Below are 12,636 nucleotides of genomic sequence, written 5' to 3' on the forward strand. Positions count from 1 at the left end.
ATCTCATAGATCTCATAGGAGACGGTCTCATAGTAAAAAGAGATCGAGGCGTCATCACCGATCTCCTAGTCCATCACCGTCTACCTCGAGTTCGACTTCTGTGTCTTCTTCTTCCTTATCAGATAAACCATCTAGGAAAAGAAGGAAACACGAGAAGTCTGGGAAGAGAAAATCTTCCAAAGCGACCAGGGAATTTAAAGAGGGAGGAAAATCTGTTAAGTTTATGACCTACAATGGACAGTATGGTCATACAGACAAAGCATTGCAGTTTATCAGACAGTTTGATGCTGCATTCGGTACTGAGAAATTTTCAGAATCCTCCAAGTTAAGAATGGTCAGCCTACACTTAACAGCAACGGCTAGTGCATGGTGGAGTGCACTGACCACAGATGGATCAGCCCCAAGAAAGTGGAAGGGCTTCAAGAAAGCCTTCTACCAGCAGTTCATGCCTAAACAGTTTAGAGACCATGTTCTTCAAGACTGGGACAGCTTGCACATGGATGCAGGAGATACAGTGGATGGGTACAACCAAAAGTTTTGGGATGCTTATTTGCAGGTTGCACCGTTCAAAAAGATCTCCAAAGGTACCCAGATGAGGAAGTACAGAGCAGGTCTCACTCCAAGAATTCAGGCAGTAGTGAATGCTTTGGGGGCAAAGAATATTCAAGATCTTATGCATTCAGCCTCAGTAGCGAGTCTTGTGCCGCTACAAGATCCATCTACAGTGCCATCCTTGCATGCAGGACGTGCTGATAAAAAGAAAACTGATTTTCAAAAATCAGAAAAGAAAGAGTCCCCTAAGGCTGAAAAGAAAGGGTTTCAGCCTCAGAAGCCGACGGGTACTCAGTTCTCAAAGACCTATAAGGGCAAATCTCTATTCACCCCTGAACAGATAGCGGAATTCCGTAGAGATGGGAAATGCTTCAGGTGCGGTAAAGAGGGGCATGTGGCTGCCCAGTGCCCAGAAAAGCCTTCACTCAGTTCTCAAAGACCTATAAGGGCAAATCTCTATTCACCCCTGAACAGATAGCGGAATTCCGTAGAGATGGGAAATGCTTCAGGTGCGGTAAAGAGGGGCATGTGGCTGCCCAGTGCCCAGAAAAGCCTTCATCATCGAAGGGAAAAGAGACAGAGAAGCCACGAGGACCGCAAAAGCCAATGGCGGGGGGTATTCCTGATATACTGGGTCATGCTTTGAACCCAGAAGAACGAGAATTGCTGCTATCATGGGGCAAAGTTAGAGACCAGCAAGCGCTAATTTTATTTGATCCAGGGGCTACTGATAATTTCATATCAGAGGATCTAGCCCTGAGGCTGGGAATAAAGACGGAAGAGTTAGGCAGGGCTTTGGATGCCGATCAAATGTTTTGTGGGAATCCTGTGCCAGTTACTCCCTTGATAGGGAAGCTCCGTCTTCATATTCAGAGTTATGTGGATCAGGAAGACTTCTTCATTTCTCCACTGAAACATTATGATGTAGTTTTGGGGATGCCTTGGTTTCACCGCAAGGCAGTGAAGTTGACTCTTCCTGAAAGAGTGCTGGAATTTGTGCATAGGGGGAAAAATCAGCGTGTAATTGCCAGGAATAAAGGGGACACTATCCCCATTGTATCTGATGTTTCATGCGGTAAAGCAATAAAGTCTGCAATTTCTGCGTACATGGTTTTTGTAAAAGAAAAAGAGAATGATATGCATGCTGAAATGAATGATGCATACAAAAATAAGTTCCAGTTTCTTGTAAACTTTAAAGATTGCTTTTCCGATGTTTTGCCAGGGGAGTTACCCCCAGAGAGACCAGAAGATCATCAGATAGAGTTAATGCCTGGTAGTGAGCCACCAAACAGACCCCCTTATAGAGTCAGTGCGACTCAGAGAGAGGAGATTATGGCTCAGGTACAGGACTTGCTGTCCAAAGGGTTGATTCAGCCCAGCTCGTCTCCTTTTTGTTCCCCTGTACTGTTAGTACAGAAGAAAGATGGTTCATTCCGTATGTGCGTCGATTATCGCGCACTGAACAAAATGACCATCAAGAATAGATTCCCTATTCCGCGTATTGATGATGTCAAGAAAAGTGAATTCTTCCTAGAAGAAATCCACTATCTGGGGCATATAATATCCAAGAATGGGATACAAATGGATCCAGCGAAGATCCGTGCCATTCAGGAATGGCCAGAGTTGAAAACTGTGCATGAAGTTCGAAGCTTTTTAGGCTTGTGTTCTTACTACAGAAGATTTATCAGACATTTTGCTGATATCGCAGCTCCATTACATGACCTCACTAAGAAAAATGCAGCCTTCACATGGGGATTATCACATAAGAAAGCATTCAATACACTCAAGGAAAAGTTGACTACAGAGCCTATTCTGGTAGTTCCGGATCTGTATCAATCTTTTGATGTGGATTGCGATGCTTGTGGAGAATGTGTTGGGGCTGCATTGCATCAGAATGGTCATGTAGTAGCCTATGAAAGCAGACGACTTCGGGATGCGGAAAGATATTTAGGAATCTATGAGAAAGAGTTATTGGCTGTAATTCATGCTATCCATACCTGGAAACATTATCTTTTGGGTGCAGATTTTACTGTCAAAACAGATCACCAAAGTCTGAAATACTTTTTGACTCAGACCAAGCTTTCAGAGAAGCATATGAAATGGGCAAACATGCTGTCAATGTATCATTTTCAGATTGTCCATACCCCAGGAATTCGGAACAGAGTGGCAGATGCCTTGTCCCGAAGACCCCAGGTCAATAATGTAACTATTGCATATCATCAGGACCTGCAAGGCATGAGGGAACAATATGCTCATGATTCTGATTTTGGTGAAATTTTACAGCAGATGCAAGAAGGACAATCTACCAGTCACTATTCCCTGAAAGATGGGTATTTAATGAAAGATGATTGCCTATGCATCACCCAGGAGATGAGGAAAAAGATTTTGGGGGAATGCCATGCACCTCCCTATGCTGGACACAGAGGAATTACAGCAACAACTCTAGCACTAGAGAGGTATTTCTTTTGGCCAGGAATGCGGAAAGATATACATCAGTTTGTTACTGAATGCCTTACGTGTCAGAAAATGAAGTATGATAGACAGAAGGCACCTGGCCTACTTATGCCTCTTCCCGTGCCTCAGGCACCATGGGAAAATATTACAATGGACTTTATTTTTGATTTGCCGAGATCAAAGTCAGGGAATGATGGGATTTGGACTATCATTGATAGATTCAGCAAGCAAGCTCATTTCATTCCGGTTCGCAAAACCATAAAGGCAGATCATATGGCTAAGCTGTTCATGGCACAGATCTTTAAACATCATGGTATGCCTAAGTCCATTGTTAGTGATCGAGATCCCAGAATGACCAGTCTATTCTGGAGAGCTTTATTTGATAACATGGGGACGAGTCTGAATTTTTCTTCTTCTTTCCATCCCCAAACAGATGGTCAAAGTGAAGTAGCAAATTCTACCATTTTGGATATGCTGAAATGCTACGTGGGTGACCAGAGTTCAGACTGGGAAAAGTACCTACCCTTAGTAGAGTTTGCTTACAATAATACAGTACATAGCTCTACAGGGAAAGCCCCTTTTGAAGTCATCTATGGGAAGGTGATTTTGCCACCTATATTGAGGACTAAAGATGAAATATTTGCAGCTGATCAGTTTGTAAGAGACCTCCAGACAGCTTACAGCCAAGTCCGGACAGCAATTGAAAGGTCTCAAGAGAAACATAAAAGGGCTGCAGATAAACATAGGAGACAGCTAGATCTCAAGGAAGGGGACTGGATACTTTTGAGGTTTGAAAAAGCTAGGCTCCGCAAGTTTAAAGGCAAACAGAAAGTGTATGCAAAGTTATCTCCCAGATATTATGGCCCTTTCAGGGTTACAGAGAGAATAAATGAGGTTGCATACAGATTAGCATTGCCAGAGCATTGGAGGATTCACAATGCATTCCATGTGAGTCTTCTAAAGAAATTCCAGGGACCAGAGCCTACAGAACCAGTATCAGAGGATCCACCAGAAGTGGATGAGCTGGAGGAAGTCCTTCAGCCAGAGCAAATTGTGTACCATACTGTACGTAAAGGCCCTCAGGGTAAGGAATTTTGCAGGTATCTTGTAAAATTCAAGAATTATACGGCATTAGATGCCAAGTGGATGGACGAAGACATGTTATCCGATCATCCACAGCTTTTGGATGTTTACAAGGAAGCTTTTCAGTTGAGGTCAACTGAATAGAAGCGGAGGGGATGTCACCACAATGTAAATATCCTAAGTCAAAGTACAGTTGACCATTTATTTGATCATAATTAAAGAGTTTTATATGTGTTAATTACGGTCAAAGAGTTATTTTAATGGTCAAAGGATTGATTATGGTCAAAGATACTTGACTTTAGTCAAGTAAACCTGACTACGGTCAGAGAGTGTTGACTTCGGTCAACAAGACTTGGCATGCGCCAAGAGGAGTTAACCCCGGTTAACCAAGATGTGCCAACCTCGGTTGGAGAGACTTGGCTATAATTAAGGCGCCTTGACCTTGGGTCGAAGCTCTTTAATTATAATCAAGAGTGTTGACTCCGGTCAACCAGAGAAAATATATATATTTATTTATATATATATATATTTGTTTAGTTGTGCACATGTGTTCAGTGGGGACGCCCACCGTGACTAGGATTAGTCCACAGTGTGTTATTTGCATGCAAAGCGCTAACAATTAATGGGTACCATGGTGGTGCGCTTTAATTAATTGTTGCAGGTACTAGCAAGGACTATGTTTCCTAAGCGAAATGGGAGCCTGACAAGCATCCAGGAAGCGGTTCGTGTGACCGAGAGCTTTGAAGACTCCAGAATGGCCCTTAGAGGCTTGTAATAGGTTTTAGTCTAGATTTTAGACAAGTGGCATGTTGCCAATTTGAATGGGGCTTGAAGCTCTTGTAAAAGAGGAATTCTTTTCATGTTGCAGAGAGAGAGCCTTACGAGACAGCTTGAAGCTGAACTTCTGTATTGCATTTCTGAAATGAATAAAAGACCTTGGGGGGGGTCCAGCCTGACAATTTGTCCTGGGCCCTAGTGTATGTTCAGAGAGAGGGAGTGAGGGAGAGCCTTTGGAGCATGTAATTCCATCGTTGACGTGAAGTTATTGCTGATTTTCCACTCTCAGTGCTGTTTCGTAAACTACGGTTGTAATTTATGATCTTTCATAGAAGCACTAAGGAGCCAAAATTATCCCTCTCATCCAAAAATGAGGGATTTGCTTTACATAGCCATCTTAGGGCCCAAAATGAATTATGTCCACTACAAAATATATTGCTCAAACTTGCAATAATAAAACAAATACAAAATTGGCCCATGGCCATATATAATGCGCTGTGCGACACCTCGATCAGTACCCTCGTACTAACTCCAATCCTCGCTACGAGTTCCATCACCTGTACTCAAGCCGCCAATTACATTAGTTATTAACAATCGATTGAACCAATCACCGAATCAACCGATCCCAACATAACTGCGCTCAAAGCACAATTATCAAGCACAACACCAATAACACTAGCGACATCAGTATTAACATGGAATCACCCACAATACCGGCCATCTAGCATGGCAAAATTAGTCAGGTGTCCCCAACTAACCACACAAAGTATCCACTAGGATCCCCGCCGCGTCCGGTGCGCCCCTATGGAGTACTTTGCCATAGTCACACTTGACTAAAATAATAAGATATATATCAGAAATATAATTTCCGTAACATCCCTCTTGCTTGGATTGCAACTGACCTCAGTTGCGTGTTTGATTATAGGAACTAAGGAGGTCTGGAAAAGTTCGAAAGAACCGCTCAGGCATCCACTGAGCATCATCTCTTGGATGATTCTTAAATTTGAGCAAGGTTTTCTCCCGTGTTGGAGAGCATCAAAAGGAAACTGCTATTTTGGAGTTCGGCCAGACTTGACCTTGCATCCAGAGTGGTGGTTGTAAACCAGGTACTGTTGGCTACAACCTGGTTTGTTTGCTCTTGTTGGTGCCGATCTACAAGCAGTATCACTCAGCTCAAGAGACCTATCAAGACTTTTTGGTGGAGTGGATTAGATGGCACTTCAGATGTAATAGCCAAGGTGGCTTGGGAGACTCTTATTCTACCCACTGAGGAAGGGGGCCTCAATATTATTGATCCAGACCTGCAATGTAGAGCCTTGCTCTGCAAGATGGTGGTTAGAGGTTTGATGCGTGGTCAGGAGCCTTGGAAGGATTTCTTCTTACGCAGTATACAGACATGCACACCTTCTCAGGAAGGAGATTGGATGGACAGCCCTAGATGGATCTTTACGTCAGCTCGTCTCAGATCTCCTACTTCCCCTCTCACGACTGCCATTCTAAAAGCTTGGGACAGCTTCAGAAGTACTCTTCAGAGAGTTCCACCCTCCTCTTGTGAAGAAATTGACAGGCAGCCCGTCATGTGGAATGATTGCATACTAGATGAGCATGGCATATCACTGGGCATGTCACATTATATGCAGTGGTCTAGATGGGAGTTGGGACTTGCATCCACGGTGGGTGCTTGGAAAGCTTTCAGGATGCTTCCAGAGGATCAGAGAGCTCGTTCAGTTAGTCACCTCAGAGGAAGTGCAGCCAGGATGCAGCCATACCAATGGAGTGATGGATACAGACCATTTGCCTATTTCTGAGTCCACCTGGTTGGGGGCTTTTTCAAGGACAGGTATCCCTCTGTAGATTATAGCCTTGCAGGATGCACATGAGGATACCCTTGTCTTTCAGGTTCATGCAGGAGGCAGACTCCACAGATCTTCAAAGGATATTCTTTTGGAGGCTCCTTTTCAGCCTATCAAGATTGCAGGATACATGGAGATGGGTACAGACTCACAGTGCTATCTTGATCTAGACCCCGTTATCCTAGCTATTGGATCTTGGAGGCTTTGGCTGTATGGAGGTTCCCCTATCAGATCCTTGCAGTGGGATCCAGGGGAATGGGAGTGGATAGTTGCAATCCAGGGGAATGGGAGTAGATAGTTGCAGGGCACCGAGAGAAGAGCATCCTCTTCTTTCGTTACACGGTCAGAAATGCCAGGAGATTCCAGCTCAGTTGTAGGGGCTGGAGGCCCTCTAGAGCTCCTCATTAAGATACTTTTCAGATTTCCACAGAGATGCAGAAAAACTTTTGGGGGAGACTTTGGAAATCCCTCAGGAATAGGAAAATCACGTTATTCATCTAGCTTACCCTCCGGGATGTTCCGTTTACTCCATTCAGAGCTTCCCACACTTCCGTAGACACATTTTGGGAGATTCTAGCTAGTATCACAGCATGGCATATTTGGAGAGCCAAATGTACAGAGGCTTTGGAGGACTCCCAGGTTCACCCTTCTCAGACTCTGGCCAGTATCTGGGCAAATACTATACACACTTTGATGGCCATTTGGGCGAACATACAGGGAACCTCCAGGACTGCTACTGCTAGGAGGGTTGCTTTTCTCAGAGTCTGGCAGGATTGTCCTTTCTTCTCTGACTCTCCTTCAGGGATGAGGTGGCATTTTCAGCCACCACCCGGGATTTTTGTTTGCTCATTCTGAGCTGTTTTTTTCTCATGCTTGACATTATGTACTCCCGCACTTGAGCTTGCTCTGCAGTTTTTATTCATACTTAATGAAGTACTTTTCTTGAAAAAAAAAAATTTTTGAAACCCTTGAATTAACCTTTCCTATCCCAAATTTTGCAAAGAAACTCGACCATTTAGCTCATCCCAAAAAAAGAAGGTTACGTCCAACTTGCACAAGAACTACAACAGAGTCTTTCAAGTCAGGAAATCCTTATTACTTATAAGTACTCCTACAAACAAAAATCTGTACTTAGGAAGAAGGAGGCAGCCAGTGCACAAGAAAACTTAGGAATAAATTGGAATTTAAATGAAACGAAAACATTAAAAAAATCAAGATCAACAAAGAGCAGTTATAAGCAACTATGCATGGTGGTTATGCTCAGTTGGTTCGTCTGTATTCTCTCCCTTTGCACAGCAAGACTTTGGTGTGACAATCTTCATAAAATATCTCATATCATCTGAAAATATATGGGAAAACAGATTAGCCAGTTTAATCTTTTTGTATGAGACCAGGTCGCCTGCATCACGACACGTCTCACATGGCAAGGGTTGCTTCAAGGAAACATGTCCCCTAAGGCTTAAGTAAGGCCCAAACATCACTTCGCTGAACTCATCACTAAATGCTCAGCTAGCAAAGGAGCTATAACCATCTCACACTAAGCTTTGATAGATAGAATTTGTCACTAATTCCACTTACAAATCCTCTCAAACATTCATCTCATTGAAGCTGACAATGACAGCTTCCCATTTGTACATTACAATAGTTAAAAGGTGGTATAACGGACTTGCATAAACCCCAATAAATTTGTGTGACCATTCTAACTATCCTTTTCAATCTTAGAACTCCCATAATTTTGCTCCCTGAAAAAAAGTGAAGCTTTCCTTTCAGGGACATTGGTGAAAACCCGTGAACGTGACAGGCAATAAATACTTTTGTTACCATATCAACACGACGGTCAGTTTGAGAACCTAATATTTCTGCCATCCACCTTATTGTCATGACATTTCCATCCCCATAACATTCCCAAAGCAGCACACGATAAGATCATTCTGTACATCAGTAATGCAGCCAAGGAAAAGCAACCTGAAGCAAATGACAGTTTACCTTGTTTCTAAGCATTAAACATTCTTCAGCAGTCCATTCACTTGTCATCTCCAAAGCAGCTTGAAGTGCAGTTTCATCATACAACAGGCCCACCTGTAAATCATCTCCAAAGCAGCTTGAAGTGCAGTTTCATCATACAAGACATATTTCTTAAATAAATCTATGGCCTCGCCGAAATAAGACAAACCAAAAGGGTTCACAAGGAAAAAGGGAGATGTCACCAGCAAAACAACTGATTACATGTGAAAATAGTCCCTTGTAATAAGATCACATAGAATTAAAATCCCTTTAATTTGTGAACATTATTTCAGATCAGTGACTGAATTGGATACTTGGATCAAGGACTTCCACCTGCCTCCGAGACAAAGGACAAGCATGCTCTGCGGGTATGTAGTAATTTTGTTCATTCTTTTTTTAGTTAAATTGGATCTATGATATCGATCCTGATCATTAAGGAAAAGAATTGATGTCACCAAGCTGTAAATATCCTGTAAATATCCTAAAGTCAAAGTATTGAATTGACCATTTATCTGATCATAATTAAAGAGCTTTTCATTTGTGTTAATTATGGTCAAAGAGTTCTTTTAATGGTCAAAGATACTTGACTCTGGTCAAGTAAGCCTGATTTCAATCGGGAAGACTTGGTTTATTACCAAGAGGGTTAACTGCCGTTAACCACAGAACCACAGAGCTGACTACGGTCAGAGAGTGTTGACTTCGGTCAACGAGACTTGGCATGCGCCAAGAGGGTTAACTACAATTAACCAAGTTGTGCCAACTTTGGTTGGAGAGATGTGCCAACTTCGGTTGGAGAGATGTGCCAGCTTCGGTTGGAGAGACTTGGCCATAATTAAGGCACCTTGACCATTGGTCAAAGCCCCCTTAATTATGATCAAGGGCGTTGACTCCGGTCAACCAAGGAATATATATATATATGTTATGTGTGCACATGTGTTCAGTGGGGACGCCCACCGTGACTAGGATTAGTCCAAAGTTTATTATTTGCATGCAAAGCGCTAACAATTTATGGGTGCCATGTGCGCTTTAATTACTTGTTACAGGTACTATGAGGGGCTGAAAAACCAAGCAATTTGGAGCATAGCAAGCATTTCGGAATCCACCCGCATGACCAAGTGTTATGAAGACCCCAGAAATTGCCCTCAGAGGCATGTAATAGGATTTAGTCCAGATTATTGACAAGTGGCATGTTGCCATTTTGGAATGAGCTTGAAGCTCTTTGTAAAATTGATTCACGTTTTAGAATTTAAAAAAACAACAGCTCTATGCTGAAACGCTTGTACTCAAATTATCTCTGATGAATAAGCCCAACATGTTGTCCTGGGCCCTAGTGTGTTTGCAGTGAGAGAGAGAGAGAGGTTGGAAAGTAAAAGAGAGAGAAGGAGCTGTTCATAGGGATGAGAGCGGGAAGATTGCATTGAGCTGTTCGTAAGGATGAGAGCAAGAAGATTGCGATTGATGCACTGATACACAAGAACAAGATATAGGGGAATCGTGCAAAGAATGATTATATTATATCTATTTCATGTTACGCTCAAGTTGAGGTAACATGACCTCGGAAGGGTCAGTCGACCTTTTCCTTTACAGGATCAATGTTTGTATTATATTTGTTTGGGCTTTACGTAAATGATCAGAAAGGAATCAAAGTCAAGGTCCTTGGTGAGGGTGATATGGCACTAGACTAGGTGGATCTAAGGCTAAGGGGTCTAAATGCATTAAATGTGCCAAGGGGCAAATGATTTCAATGATATCCTACGAGAGGGGTAAATGATGCATTTAGGAGGTACCCTAAAATGTAGATATGTGGCATACTAGATCTATCTAGGGAATTGGGGGTCGTTGGAATTTGACAAGCAAGAACTTTCACGTAAGGTATTCTGTGAGTTTGCTACCACCAAGGTTGGCTGGGAGGAAAGTATGTGCCTATGCCCGTGATTGTGAAGAGAAAGTTAGGCGTTACAGATTTATACGTATCATTTGGTATCAGAGCCCTGCTCGCATGATTGTATCGGACTGTGGGAGTTTGGAGCGACGCTTCGTTCAGAGTGCAAAGAAGAAATGCACACAAACTTATACGGGATCGGAGTCAAAGACAAAAGCTGTACGTGGGCTTTGTGACGGGAATCTAACGAGCTGTTGACGATAGGAAGCAAGAGTTCACGACTGCAAGCAGAGGGTTATTGTGTCATTACAGGACTTGCATGTGCTACTTGAAGGGTGCCTGGAGTTCGATACCAAGGTCCGTTTGTTTGGTGGAAAGGAGCTGCATTGGATATTACAGTGGCGCACGCGCAGGTTTACGGGTGGTTTCCTTCAGGGCTCCTTGACATCGCGGGGACTAGCTGTCAATATATTTTAGTATTTTTCGTCGTTGATTTAAAGGCGTGGAAGACGAGATTATAGGAGCCTGTGAGCACAAGTTAAATTTGCAATTACTTATATCGTGATTCCGTTGGTAGTCGGGGCTAGCACTTACGTATGGCAGTTTGATGGTAAGCGGTGCGCTGACGATTCTTGCCCTTGTACGGTTGTGAGAGACTCTGTGACCGGTTCATATATTTCTGTTTGGTAATTCAATAGCTCTACAAAGTTCGTGCGTTACGATGGACAAATGGTTGTGTTAGTCGTGACAATTCTGCTCAAGGCTTGACTAATGGATATGGTAGCCTGCTGAGATACGTGCATTTTGTTGTGAACGAATAATGAGAAGCTTGGTTACATTTAGTCATATCAAAAGATTAATGACTGTGAAGACCTACATGGTCAGCAGTAGCCAAATCAACATCACATATTGCAACAAGAGAAGAAAATTGGGTTCCAAGACAATCGCATTCATTCAAGAAGTCGATTCTGAGCTACAGATCGAATGGTGGCTAGCAAGAAGAAATTACCAGGGAACATCTTACTCTGCTTTTCTTGAATTTTGGTATTTCTAGTGCTATTTCAGATTTTATTTGTCTTTAGTTGTGAGATCCTGCTCGTTGTATTGGGTTCAAGATTTGGAAGGCATATTGGATTGATGCAAACATTCGGTTATATGCATGTTATGCATGGGATATTTGCAGTTTAGGTGTGCAAGAGGTTCCCTAGTATAGGGAAAAGTGGTTTTGGTTGCAGTTGATATATGCCTGGTTAGCTGTAAATTTGGGAGTTAGGCTTTGGATTATGGATACAATTTAGGTGTGTTTTTTTCCTTTTTTTTTTAAAAACACACACACACACAACCCCATCGACCTAAATGGAAGATGAAGAAGAAGCTTCTAGGGTCGATCCCGTAGAGTCGGGAGTCCGGCCGACCCCGCAGGTGTCGCACCAGGAGGCCATACAATGTCTGGTAGAATTGCCTTATTGGAGGATGCCTTGCAACAGATTTTAGCGCAACAATTACAAGCTAATGTAGGGCAATCCGAGCTCAGGAAAATGGTTCATAGTATGTCTCCTAGACCATCTCGTGAAGAGAAAGGTAAATCTCCAATGGAGCCTGAATCCAGTGTTCATACGGTCGAGCCTAGGAGGGCTAAGGTGCCTAATATTGTCAATTATAGGCTAGAAAAGTATCCTGGTCGGATGTCTGACCATAGTTCTGATATCATAGAGACCTGGTTACACAAATGGGACGAGACCTTCGCCATTTGTGAAATCAGGAATGATATGAAGAAAATCCGCAAGGCCACCCATATGTTTAATGAGGCAGCGCATCGGTGGTGGATAAAACAGCAGAAAGATGGAGTGGCATCCACTACTTGGGAGGGGTTTAAAAAGAAATTTAGAAAACACTTCTTACCTCCTGATGAAGCATCCCGAGCTTGGGATCAGTATCGAAACCTTCGTCACAGAAATTTATCAGTGTCGGAATACACTTATAAGTTTAGAGAAAGTGTAATGAAGGTTTATGAACCTCTACCTCAGTCAA

General features: G+C 42.8%; 1 protein-coding gene across 1 annotated transcript in view; it reads right to left on the reverse strand.

Moving 5' to 3' along the window:
• Positions 1–12,636, reverse strand: part of GSH1 (glutamate-cysteine ligase) — a 54,328-nt gene that overhangs the window by 26,225 nt on the left and 15,467 nt on the right. The window contains exon 13 of the mRNA XM_087381362.1: positions 8,706–8,798. Coding sequence (XP_087237488.1) covers positions 8,706–8,798 — 93 coding nt within the window. The remainder of the gene's footprint in view (positions 1–8,705; positions 8,799–12,636) is intronic.

Source organism: Dipteris shenzhenensis, chromosome 11 (assembly GCF_047967505.1).
Source record: "Dipteris shenzhenensis isolate YYH24624 ecotype China chromosome 11, Dip_SZ_1.0, whole genome shotgun sequence".
NCBI classification, from domain to species: Eukaryota; Viridiplantae; Streptophyta; class Polypodiopsida; order Gleicheniales; family Dipteridaceae; genus Dipteris; species Dipteris shenzhenensis.